Source organism: Podarcis muralis, chromosome 6, assembly GCF_964188315.1.
Source record: "Podarcis muralis chromosome 6, rPodMur119.hap1.1, whole genome shotgun sequence".
NCBI lineage: Eukaryota > Metazoa > Chordata > Lepidosauria > Squamata > Lacertidae > Podarcis > Podarcis muralis.
In genome coordinates this window covers 74118142-74132140 of record NC_135660.1, presented here as the reverse complement: position 1 = coordinate 74132140, position 13999 = coordinate 74118142, and the positions used below count along the sequence as shown (strand labels likewise).

Here is a 13999-nt window from a genome sequence, read left to right as displayed (position 1 = left end):
ATGAAAGCAGAAATGCTTGCAGTGAATTCCACATGCCTAGAAGCACAAGATCAATTACAGGAGCAGTGCTAGAATAAAATCAAGCCACTATGATTTTTTCTTTCAGTGATGGTTAATCAGCTGAAAGCTTTTGTTGTTGTTGTGAACCAAAAAATAAAAAATTAAAAAATGGGAATGACCAAAACACAAAACCAAAAAAAGCAAGTCAGAACAAAAAGGAATTAAATAAAGAAAAGAAAAGAACTGTAGACATTTGATATCTTTTCTTAGAAACATCCTACCCAATAAATTTTGTTCCTTGAGGCCCAAGCTGCAGGATTCGGCTAACCATGCTCTCACCCTCATTTAGAGGGGGAGGATTGGTAGGAAGGTGCAGTTTACTGAATAACATCCATGCAGCAGGAAGAAAAACAAGAGGGGAAATTAGGAACAAACTGTCATTCCCGACAGAACTTTCTACTGGGGACCATGTATGGTAATGAACAAAATTTATCATCATATATAAATTTATGTACTCCCATATCATAGTGGATTGTTTCCCCTAATGTTAGCTTTGGGGGGGAAAAGTCTGCTGTTTGCATTTGTGTTAGTATACGGCTCAGAGTAGCTGCTACAAAATTCACATTCAGCTGCACAGTCTTCTCTTGGTAAATGTTTGCAGCTCTTGAGGATGAGCGGATAGTTTGTACAGAGTACTCCTTTAGAAATCAATGGCATTCCATAATCACTGGGTGCTGGGCATATAATTCAGCAGTGCTCCCAACATCCTGCCTTTGTATACATATCTGCATGAATCAAGAATAAGAGAGAAGGTTTTGGGTCTCACCCCCACTCACCCCTTAAACATAACATATTACCATAGGAAAAATTATTCATGATACCATAGAGAATTTGGCCTACGATAAAATTGCTAGGTGCTTACCTAGCAAAAGGAAAGGAAGCCTACCTCCAATCCTCAAGTTATTTCAATTTTAAAAGACCCAACAACTTAGATTCATATGGTAAAGGAAAGCAAAACTATAGATGCAAAATGGCAGCCAATAATATGATTCACAGAACAACTCACCCTAAAAATTGTGCTCCGGAAGGCCCCATTTCTACCAGTCTACTAGCCAATCCTTCTCCTTCAACCATTGGTGGAGGGCTGGCCAGTTTGTGCCTCTTTACCAAGCGGCAGGTGATGCGAGTGGGCGCTGTGCATTTACGCGGTGGAATAATAATCCTCATGCCATGATGACGGCTGCCCCTCATTGAACCCCCGCGTGCATCAACCATAAAACTAACCAGAAAACTGCAGGAGAAAAAACACAGAAAGAAAGTGTCATCGGGTAGTTAAAAAAAAGAAGTAGGAGTACAAATGTTGACTAAAATGAGACCAATGAGAAATAAGATCACGTAAAATAAAAAAACAACACAACAACATTCCTATACATGTCAACTGATAAATACCCTTATACCTTGTGCTAAGGAAGTGGACATTAGCAGAATCCTCAGAATGTCTACACAGAAGTAAGTCACACTTTGTTCAATGGGATTTATTCTCAAGTAAATGTAGTATATCCACTAATCTGGGAGTAAGTCTCACTGAACTTGATGGCTTAATATTGAATAGACGCAACATAGGCTTGTGCGAATACTCACCTTCCTAGCAGAAGGTATGACAGTAATTTTTAGAATGACCATATGCATGAAAATCTACTATTTTACTAGCAAGACAAACATTTAGTCAAAACTTCTTTGTTGAATACAGTGTCAAAGTCCAAACTACTAGGGTTAACTGTGTCTTCATCTACTATTGTGAAAATATTAGTGTATTATTCATGCACTAATTGGCTACATGGCACCATTAGACAGCCTGCTGCAAACATCCTGTGTTTCTCTCAAAGAGCAAGTCGGACATGCACAACAGAACTGCTCAGTATTATGATAGCTACTTATTTTGTTTTTGCAAACCCATTGTTCTACTACTGAGATTTTCCAGGTCTTTAAAGCACAGAATTAAACATGAAGGTGCAGATTCACAAAGTGGCTTTGGTAAAAAATAAATAAAAAATCTAATTTTCTTTAGCAGCTGGGTATCAGCAACAGGATGACACACTCCTTCTTCACCTCTCCCTTTCTCAGTGTTTACATTCTCTTTTAACAGAACCACAGTTAGATTACATGCAAAATAGGGAACCATGCTTTATTTTCACTTTATTAACCAGAATCTTAAACCATCTTCAAGCAGGTGTTTAAGATCCTGCTTAGTAAATTGGCATTAAAGATGCAATCTTTTACAGACATTGAATTTGATGGGACTTGAATAAATGTGTATAAGATTGCCCTGTAAATCATAGTTCCATGTTTGGGATATAATGGCCTAACAATGGTTCAATTAAATAAGGATGTAAACTATTCATGGTGATTTCATCATAGTGACATGAAAATGCTACTGATGTCACTACACATTTTAGGGAATGAGCTGGATCCAGATTAAGTTAGTTGAACTTAATTCCCATTAAAATCAATGGGGCTTAAGTAGTGATTTCAACAGGAGCTACATTCAACTAATTCAGTCTGATGCCAAGCCACTGTCTTTTTATTGGGCGCGTGCCACAAAATGCTGACATGTCATGAAGATGCACAGTGCATGGATAAGACCGTCCTTCCTGGTTTTTTTCAAACAACAGGAGACATGCAAGCCCAACAATGGGGGATGTGAGGTACTTCTAAACCTAGATTTTTCTGCCGATGTTACCATCATCTGTCCTATATGTGGGAGACATATGAAATGTCAGATATTCCACTGCCCTGTCCTACAGGTCCAAATACAGACAGGCACAACAAATGTAATTAATTTCCAGTGCCCTGTCCGGGGCTAGGTGTGACAGTGGGACATGTGTCCTATTTGTTTCAGTAGACAGCTCTGTAGGAGTCACTGATACAATTCACTCTTTAGACCAGTGTTTTTCAAACTTAATACCTTCTGGGAATTCTTTTTCCATTGATCTGTCTGCTGAGGAAGCCCTCAGTCATCTGCCATGAATTCCAGAGGGTTCTGGGGTATATTCAATTCAGCACACACCTAATTAATCTGTTTTCAGTTCACTGCTAATCTGTTTTTAGTTTATTCCCGATTTAATTTTATTTTTGGATGTTTTAAAAAGTTGTTTTTAACTATTATTTTAACTGATAATTTTATTGCTTTGTTCCCTTTGTAAACCGCTTTGAGGTTGTTGTTTTTACAATCAAACGGGGTTTGTGTGTGTGTGTGTGTGTGTGAAATAAATAAATAATATATAATTCGCTCAAGGCATAGGCAAGGCCCATTGGGCATCACCCTCTATGAGCAGTGCATCCTCAAATGAAATTTCCGACAACATCTAGGAACCCAAGGTTGAAGAACACTGCTCTACTCGGACCAACAAAATCCAGGATGGCACTTCTAACATGAGCAGATTTGATTCAACAATATTGCTGCCCAGCCACCTGCAGATTCTACAGTTTGCCCACCCTGTGAATGCAACTAATGTGCCATGGTACTCTCCTGCGGTGCATCAGTATCAAATTCAACCACTGTTTCTTGTCCTTTAAAAATGCTGCTTCTAGATATTTTGTCCAAACTCACCTGCCAGTAAAACTCTACTCTTCCCCCCACTAGTTTACACATTACTATCCATTATGTTTTTGAGCACATCATGCACAGTCTGTAAGAACACAATTAGTAGTTGATGATCGTCTAAATTATTGCCAGGTAAATGACGTGAGCTACAGGACAACCGCTAAAAACTACACAAACAAACAAACAAACAAACAAAGAAGTGGGATGTCTACAATAAAAGGTAGAAAGGGCTGGGAAATCAGATGCACTAAAAAACCATCTAGGCACATTTCAACTGTGGAGAAAATAAATAAATAAACATATATAGAAGCAAAACAAGGAGTCACAGACAGTGTCATCACCTTGAATCATACTGGGGGAGTGGAGAGGAATAGCTGCAAAATAATTTAGAAAGCAAATTGGAAAAAAATTAATGTGAGATAATTAGAAGCCAGCAACAGAAAATGTCGATCATAAGCAAAGGCAAAATAATAACAAAAGCAAAGCTTTTCAGTTTGATCAGAGCGGGGGAAACGTGCGTGTTCTGTAATATAAAATATGCATTTAATTGCATTTTAAATATTTGCTAAAGAGGGCCAACACCACTTAGTATGTATAAAAGCAAGTATTCTAATTAGTAATTGTGCCGGCAAAGGTAATGCACACTGTTTAAGAAATCAGGATGGTGGATGCAGCACCATTAGGATGCACAACTGAGTAACAATATGTAGGCTGCAGTGGGGATAACTTGCCACCACTTGATTGGCTACAGCAAACAGAGTCTGGTGTGACAGTGAGCAGAATCCTTTCATTGAGCAGCCTCATTGCTGGCCAGTGTCACCTTCCCAGCCTGATTAACAGGAACACCTTGACTTGAGTTGCTTAACTAGCAGGCCCACCATGGTATGAATGGATAATTTGGTTCCATCAACCAACCTGAAGCGTAGCAGCCATACCAGTCCCTCTTCACAATTTGGGGCTAAGCTCTTCTGGTGACACCTCGACACACCTTAAGGGAATCACACACTGGGACAGCAACATATCCACCTCTGCTAATGCTTGCTTGGGTCCGGCTCAATTCCTCATGCAGCTCCAATTGTTAGTTGTGACAAATGTCAAAAGACATTTGCTGGGAGGTTGGCTGGGAGGAAGGCAAAAACCCTGCAATGTAATGCAGAGCCCAACTGGGGTGCCTAGGTAAAATCCCTTCCCAGCTACACAGCAAACGGATGCCCAGATTTGAGGGAGGGCAGGGTGGAAAGTCAGTGCTGGTATTGTTGAAGCCACAAGCCAAGCCTCCAATTTATGCCCTGGGAGCAGACCACAGAGAGAAAGTTCGCTTTCTGGCCCAGTCCCTGGCCCCTCCCCCTGGGAGCAAATTGGTGCTGCTGATTGGCTCCTGCAGCAGAGCACTGCACTCATGCTGCTTCCAACACACTAGCAGTGCTGGTCCATGCCCGACAGAACAGATCTCTCTACACCTACCACAAACGGGTTGTAGACAAGCAGGGACCTGGGACTTATGTTAGCAGGCATGGGGGAAAGCCACTGTTGTGCCAGAATACGGCAGCTGGTTTCCAGTTAGTCAATAAAGCTGGTGTTGATCATGTGTCAGAAGCTCAACATCACATTTCCCAAATATTGTGTATATTAGAATGTAATGTAATAAAGGAGCAATTGTGTATTGATAATTTTAGACCTAACCTTTCTAATTCTTCTGTCATTTCTAGAGCAGTTAGGTCTACTTAAAAAAAAAACCCATAGTAAAAAATAATAATTTTAAGAGTACATATAAGTTTGCATGCCGGAAAGCTGAATGTTTCATGGCATTGGCCTTTTAGTACTAACACTTGTGTATTGCTACTTTACTTTTCTGTAGGTTGTGAATATCTGGGGCAGAGGTGGAATTAAGCAAAATGGCCCAAGCAGAGTGCCCATGACACATTTTTGTGAACTGGGTAAATTCAACACGCAACAAGGAAATGGAATGGAATCTCCTAGTGGAAAGCTCACATGGGGATCTTGTGACCAACTGCTATCTCCCAGCCTACCCTCTCCTGTATGGATGTTGGGAGGATAGAAGGGTGGGTTTTTTCTTAGCTCCTTAAAGGAAGACCAAGATAATAATGTAAATCATAATAATGATGATGTGAATTGGTAATGATGTAAATTTGTTATTTTTATGCTTAGATTACAGCACACAATTGACCTGCGGAGTAAAGATTGGTCATATCAGATCTACATACTCAGAACTCAAGGGGGTCAAACAACCTCTAAATATTCTGCCAAGTATGCAGAGGCAAGGGAAATATTCTTTGTTCCCACCACGAAGGGAGGAGCCAAGTTGCTGCATGCCTGGGTAAAAGATGTAGTCATATATCAGTTGGTTCAAGATATGTTCACCTGCACTCTGCATAAATATCCTCATTAAGTAAATCCAATGGGTTGGATTCAAATTCAATCATGCTGAGAGTAGACACACAGTGGGACATGTTAGAACAATTAGGGCCCTTCCATTAGGCAGAATGAGGCAAGTGCCTCAAGTGGAGGGTCACAAATTGGTGCCCCCACAGAGGCCAGTCTCACTGCCTCCTGCCCACCTGGGAAGCTCTCCACATCATCCCCTGATGCCTTGCTCTAGGAAGGACCATGCACAGTGGTACCTTGGTTTTCAAACGCCTTGGTACCCAAACGCCGAAAACCTGGAAGTGTTCCAGCTTTCAAATGTTTTTTGGAAGTCAAACTTCCAATGTGGCTGTTGCCTATTGTTTCCGGTTTCGCCTGCATCAATGAGAAGCTGCACCTTGGTTTTTGAACATTTTAAAAGTCAAACGGACTTTCGGAATGGATTAAGTTTGGTGCTTTTGTTTTTGCTATTTATTTTGCATTTTTGATTTTGAGGCTTTCTCAGTTAATTTATTTTTGTGACTGTGTGGAACCCAGTTCAGCTACTGATTGATTGACTGCGTGCCTGTGGAAATGGATAAAAGCCCCCATCCTAACAGTGACTATCATCAGTGCAGGTAAGAAAAGAAAAAAATTCAATTTTGCCTTATTTATCTTATAGTATAGTACATTGATTATTGATTTCATTTTATGGATAAATGGTCTCGTTAGATAGCAAAATTCATGTTAAATTGCTGTTTTAGGGGTTGTTTTTAAAAGCCTGAAACGGATTAATCCGTTTTGCATTACTTTCTATGGGAAAGCATGCCTTGGTTTTAGAACACTTTGGTTGTGGAACAGACTTCCGGAACAGATAAAGTTTGAGAACCAAGGTACCACAGTACGTGTGTGTGTTTCCTGCACTTGGAGTGAGGCATTCTGGGTGGGGTGGTTGTGAAAGGGCCTGCAGTGGCAGCCAAATTTGCTATAGTGGCCTGTGATGTGTTTAGGTAACACAGTAGCTTTGATTTGCAGCAAGGAGATGGGTAATTAAGACCTGTTAACAGTTTATCAAAGTTAGAAATCATGACATTATATATAAAGTCTTCCATTGTGAAGAAACATGCCACTTCTCCCCCAATTCCCAATTCCTGTAATTTCCCAGGATCTACATTTTTGAGAATTTGGTGGTGTTTCAATGAAATCTGCGTGTTTCCTAGTTAACCTTTAAAGCTTCAAGTAGAAGGAGTCAACACCTCTTTGAAGCATCTCCCTCACTTGCAAGGGTAACATGAGCTGCAGTCATTCAAATGCAATTGCATGCTATCTATTTTAATAGGCTACAGGGTGTGTCAGCTAAGAATATGAATGTCACCCACAATACTGTGATTGTATTTTGAATGTTAGGGACGCGGGTGGCGCTGTGGGTAAAAGCCTCAGCGCCTAGGGCTTGCCGATCGAAAGGTCGGCGGTTCGAATCCCCGCGGCGGGGTGTGCTCCCGTTGCTCGGTCCCAGCGCCTGCCAACCTAGCAGTTCGAAAGCACCTCCGGGTGCAAGTAGATAAATAGGGACCGCTTACTAGCGGGAAGGTAAACGGCGTTTCCATGTGTGCGGCTCTGGCTCGCCAGAGCAGCGATGTCACGCTGGCCACGTGACCCGGAAGTGTCTTCGGACAGCGCAGGCCCCCGGCCTCTTGAGTGAGATGGGCGCACAACCCCAGAGTCTGTCAAGACTGGCCCATACGGGCAGGGGTACCTTTACCTTTACTTTATTTTGAATGTATTTTCTGTTGGGGACTCTCCCCACCTCCACAAAGTTAAATAAAACAGAAGTGTGTTGAGGTTTCGTAGACCAATATATTTTATTCTATTGGAATACACTGATTTAAAGTGTGTTATCTGGGCTAAAATGGAATGCTGATAATAAAAACAAAGGAAAGTTCACGAAGATGTATGTACAGTGGTACCTCGGGTTAAGTACTTAATTCGTTCCAGAGGTCCATTCTTAACCTGAAACTGTTCTTAACCTGAAACACCACTTTAGCTAATGGGGCCTCCTGCTGCTGCTGCTGCTGCTGTGTCGCCGGAGCACGATTTCTGTTCTCATCCGGAAGCAAAGTTCTTAACCTGAGGTAATATTTCTGGGTTAGCGGAGTCTGTAACCTGAAGCGTATGTAACCTGAAGCGTATGTAACCCAAGTATGTAACTGTTGCTCACTTTGAGTGATTCCCCCCCCCCCTCCATCTGTAGTATTATAAAACACAAATGATAAAAATTTGTATTTTTATCATTTTTTAAATAAAGGAAATATCCTTTGTGGGTATTTCAAAACTGATCCTTACATTATTTACATCCTACCACTGATGGGCTCCATGAGTTCATACTGTTCGCTTAATCTTATTTGTGCACTGTAGACATGAACTCTAGAGAAAAACAAATGCTTATACAGTACAGAACTTAAGACTTAAACATTGCTGTGTAAGCCTCTAAAACAATGTTTTGTGCCTCTCTGCTCTCTGGTTTTTGGTCTACATTCACTTTTATGTAATGTTTGTTGTTTATTATTATAACAACTACATTCTTCAATGTTTCTGAATGGAAGGGGAAATGAGACACACTGAAATTATACTAACTAAATCTAAACATTTAAAAATAAGCTTTTTAAAAGACAGAGAGAGGTTTATTAACATTTGTTAAATTTATTCATGGTTTTGATGTAATGAACTTTGCAACTCTCTGGGCAATTCAAAACAAGTTAATTCTGATTTTAAAAGGCTTGACTGAAATCTAGATAACTCGAACATTAACTGGGCACAGTATTTCTCTGGATTGCACCGTCATTCATTACAAGCATTTATTTGCCCTGGTATTAAATGCACCTTGCTTTTCATATGTAAATATGCCATACATATGGTTCGACCAACTAAAAATAGATTAGATGGAATCTGACAAAATAGTAAGGGCTAAGTTCTACCCTGTTTTCTTAAAGAGAACCACTCCACAGCCTCCAAATAAATTAGAAATAATCAGCATACATTGGGTGGGACCCAAAGATGCACTGGGACTTCCCACAGCAAGCCCTGCAGAAGAGAACTGCAGTTCAACAAGCCAAATCGGAAATGTTAAAAGAAATGTTTTTATATTTCCGGAATGGCAAAGTAAGTAACACTATTTTCCCTATTAATTTATCCATGGTATTATAGAGTTTTTTTGCCCAAGTGCAACCCTGTAACTTTAAAACATAGCATGCATTGGTGTGGTTGGTTTTGTTCCGATGATGCTTACACTCGAGTCCCTGTCTTTGGGGAAAACAGAAATGGAAGTTTCACCAGGGCTATTTCCCATCTACCCCCCAACTGTTGCTTCGTTTCATATATAATGACATGAGAGAAATCCTTCAGGTAACTCACCCAGAATGGATGGGGCTGGAGACAAGATTGACATTGTCCAAGGTGTCTGCGGCCCAGCTATAGTGCCTGAGCGAATCAGAGTCAAATTCTCTTGGAAACGTCAAATGCTTCAAAGAGATGAAAGAGAAGAAATATTAACTCAGCAGAGAGAGAAAAGTCAAGCATTTCCTGTGGTATATCACAACTGAGAAATAAAATCAACCTTTTATTAGCACTTGTAATACCTGCAATCATTCTCTCTCTCTCTCTCTCTCTCTCTCTCTCTCTCTCTCTCTCTCTCACACACACAAACACACACACACACACACACACCAATCACTTTAATTACTTAACAAACCTTGTTTATGTAGGACATAGCAGCCTACCTCATGGTAGTACCCATTTTGTTTATTTATTACAGCTATATCCTGCCTTGGTCTATCACCTTATTTTATTCTAGGTCACCTTCAGGGTTGACTGGAGAGTTGAACCTGCATCTCCCCAGTCCTAGATTGACACTCTTGACCACTATGCAACAAAATGAGCTCAGAGGGAACAGTGATTTGAAAGAACGATGTAAAGAAGTATGTTATCCATGGCATCTCAATGGGGATCCCAGTAACAATCTCTGCACTAAACACAGAATACACATTGACAACTTCAGACAAACTGGGTATATTCAATATTTGTTGTGGCTGTGGATTCAGGCCCCACCTGATAATGTGTGATCCGATCCTCGTCCCTCAAAACCAGGAGTGGAGTGGAGGAGATTGTGTGCAACAGGGCTATATATTTTGCCCATGGAATATTATAACTTTCTATTCCTTAAAGTGGCTTACTTATATCTCATGCAGGGAAGGACTTTGGTAATAGGGCGTCTTGAGCGAGGACAAAATTTGGTGCCCCCAATAATTCATTTTTTATTCATTCTTATTTTGCGCCACCTCGGCTCAGCATCCTGTGCAGGGGAACCTAAACCCAGTGTTGATCTATGGTTTCCAAGCAGCCTGCTGTCCAGGCAGCTTCACCAGTAAAACTGCATCATGTACCTTGAGACAGTGCTTGGATCACTCCCTCTATGCATGTATTTCCTATTTTACATATGTCAAATGTCAAATGTTGAGGGATGGGCAGACAAGCAACTAGAATTCTACTGCCCTGTACCAGACTTGATCCAGACTGGCGAATGGGCAGGTGGGCCTGCAGAGCGATAACAGAAATGGCTTTGAGCAGTCACCACAAAACAAGCAAGCAAGACAAAAGAGCAATTTTAAAAGGGCAATTTAAATGAGCTGTTTTTTCTTCTTTGTGTCATATTGCATGCCAGCTAGCATCTATGAGCTCTTCTTGTTTACTGAGCATTCATCTAGTCCCGTCCCCCCCACAAAATTTGCACAGAGGTCATACGATGTTGCTTTTTATTGAACATTGGTAACAGAGGTTATATGATAACACCTGGCACCACTGTTATCTCACACTTTCCAGCAAGTTTTCCTTTCATTTTCCCTACCCCAGAAGTTCCATTTTGGAGAAGAGATGGGGAAGCTGACTTGTCGTGCCAGAGTGCCAAATCCACTTTAACTGCATACTGTAAAATTGCTGGCAAACAATTAAATGGTACCCAAAGAATAGTGAGAGTCTGGAGACACTGTAGCTTTCAGAAGGGACCGAGTTACAGGGACAACTACATATTGTTTCCATATATTCTAATGTTAAACCACCTCAAGCCTCACATAACCTCAATGTCTGTTAGTGCTCAAAAGCAGACAAACCAGCTCAAGAATCATGAGAAACAAAGTGTCAGGGTAGCCAAAAAATAACAGTAGCCTCTCTGGCAGGAGCATAATACCCCATTCCAAACTACAGCGAAAATTAAAAATAAGTTGTTTTCTGACTATATTTAAAGCATGAATAAAGATAGCCACTGTGGCCTGACTTACACGAAACCTTCTTGCGTCTATTATTAACCAGCCTCCCAGCTCACAGACTGTTTCAAAAATAATTTTCAGGTTCCCATGTCAGGAATAATTTATCAGTTCCATCTCTATGTGCTATGCATGGGGATGAGCAGCCAAGGTGATGAAGCCAGTGGCAGATTAGGAAAGTGCTCTCTCCCTTCCTTTGCAAAGATGAATTTTCGAGATAAAAAACGAATGCGCCAAATATTCCTGCTTCTACGTTTCTCCTGCTTTTTAGCATTTCGCTTTTAAATAACTATTCTATTTATCTGAAAAGAATAACAACAACCCACCTTTCAGCCCACACCAAAGGCATCTTCTAATCTTAACAATAAAATGCAATGCAATAAAATAAAATAATCAAAAGTAGTAACAGAAAGCTAAAACCACTCAAAAGCAGGGGAACCGAAATTCAACCCAGACCAAAGGCTTGGCAAAATAAAAATGTTTTTATAGCTCACCAAAAGCCATTAAAAAAGCTGTAATATATTTCCAAGGAAGGTCTTTATGAAAACAGTTTCTTCAGTCATATGTCGAAGATGGACCCAAAACTAATTTTAGTATTGTATTCTTACATTGTTGTAGGAAAAGCCATAGATCGGTGTCAGAGTTTTCACACAGAAAATCCCAGGTTCAGTCCCTGACATCTTGAGGCAGGACTGGGAAATCCTGTCTGAAATGCTAGTGAGTCACTGCCAGTCAGTGCCAGGGTTTCCCAAACATTGGTCTCCAGCTGTTTTTGGACTACACTTCCCATCATCCCCGACTACTGGTCCTAATGGCTAGGGATGATGGGAGTTGTAGTCCAAAAACAGCTGGAGACCAATGTTTGGGAAACCCTGGTAGCTAATGCTGAGCTTGATGGACCAATGGTCTGAGTGGAGGGCAGCTTTGTATGTTCCTATCTAGGGCAGTTCATACTCCACATATCTTCCTATAGCACAGGGATTGTAGTTCTATTGAATTCTAGCTTCCCCAAGTTCCCTCTGTGTGTGTGTGTGTGTGTGTGTGTGTGTGTGTGTGTTTATCTAAAACTAAAACTAAAAAAGCACAGTGGGCGTCTGAGTCCAATTAAAGTGGATTTGAAAAATGAAAAAATGACCTTTCAGTAACTGGGTGAAATCTCTTATTAAATACCTCATTAACAGTTGTGTGTTCATGCAGCAGTTTAGGTAAGAAGTGTTATGTATTCAGTATTTTCTATTTCAAAAAATGAATACTGGAGGTTTTTAGCTGAAGAAAGGAAGCTTTGAGAAATCAACACGGAGGACTATTACAGACCATCCCTATATACCTTTAACCCCTATACTGTAAACTAGAGCTTTCCAAACTGTGTGTCACGACATGTTAGTGTGTCAGCTGCAGTGTGCAGTTGTGTCGCGTGAAAGCTCCCCAAGCTCCTCCCGGGGCTGGAAAGGGGTTAGTTTAACCTCCGGTTTGCTCGTAAAACTGAATGGCCGTTTCATAAAATGTTGCATGTCTTAAAAGTGTGCCACCAACATGAAAAGTCTGGAAAGCTCTGCCGTAAACAATCCTAAATGCATTTTCCTATTTCACATTAAACTGGAACCATTGCCAAACACATCTCTTCTTCTTGTTATTGCTGTTGTTTTAAACTAAGGCTTATTTGTGGTTGACCTGACCCCCATGTCAGCAGATTACAGGTAATATGATACACTTCACAAGAGGGTTAAAATTAAGATTTGCCACTCCTGCCAAAATCAGGGAAGTCAGGAATAGCAATTCAAGCATACTGAAAGCCACTGTGGGCACACAAGCCTGCTAAGCACGACAGGAATACCAAAATATTGCTATCCAGGTCAGTGCACAAGAATGCTACATTTAAACTTTTAATGAATGCCACTTCTCTTGAAGCCCTTTCATTAGGGAATTAAGGACTCTTTCATATTCCCTGCAGAAAACAGCAATCTGTAAAGACACACCCTATTCTACAGCATGAGAACTGGATATCCAGCTGCTATATATTCTGACTGTCTGGGTGAAACTTCTTTTAATCAAAAGAAATACACTGGCATATTCACGCAGTTGTCTGTAGAATATGGCCTGAAAAGGAATGAACACTCCAAAAATGTTTCATCTGCAGCCTGTCAAAACTAAGCAGCATGCACAGGTGTTTTGTTTTGTTTTTAAAATAAAAAGACCAAACTCTGCTAACAATTTAATAGTGGGAGACAATAAGGAAGGAGAGAGAAACCTGGAGGTCGTAAAATTTGCAGCAGAACAGTAAATGGTAGGTTTATAAAAGGAAGTAAATTGAACTTTGGGTAGGAGGCCAAAATAGTTTTCCCAAACCCTATTGTTAAGAATGTTTGCAATCATTACCATCAGAGGAAGAGGAGCCCCATCCCAGACCTAACATACAGAGACCAAGAGGACAGGTACAACTCCCAGAGATCACCATCTTAGAAGATGTGCCACCGAGGGAGTCTGCAAAATTGGGTGACCTATTCTGCCTGTTCACCCTCCCCTCCCATGCTGAACCTCTCCCCAGTCACCCCCCTGAGACACCAGCAGCAAAAACAGTCATGGATCCAAACTAAAGCACAGACTAGAAAATGCCTACCCAACAGCATGTGGCGTTCTATCACTGCACCCTACTCAGGAGGAGGAACCATGAACTTTTGGTGCTCCAGATCCCAGCCACTGCTGCAGCAACATCCTT

General features: G+C 40.9%; 1 protein-coding gene across 20 annotated transcripts in view; it reads right to left on the bottom strand.

The window, feature by feature from the left end:
- The window catches only part of ANK3 (ankyrin 3), a 398459-nt gene that overhangs the window by 47788 nt on the left and 336672 nt on the right, over positions 1–13999 (bottom strand). For 14 of the 20 annotated variants that reach the window (XM_077930551.1, XM_077930556.1, XM_077930558.1 and 11 more), the window contains 3 exons: positions 9380–9486; positions 3946–3978; positions 1067–1291 (listed from right to left, as the gene is read on the bottom strand). In XM_077930551.1, the coding sequence (XP_077786677.1) occupies positions 1067–1291; positions 3946–3978; positions 9380–9486 (365 nt within the window). The remainder of the gene's footprint in view (positions 1–1066; positions 1292–3945; positions 3979–9379; positions 9487–13999) is intronic. The other 6 variants (XM_077930570.1, XM_077930567.1, XM_077930566.1 and 3 more) reach the window with 1 other exon arrangement.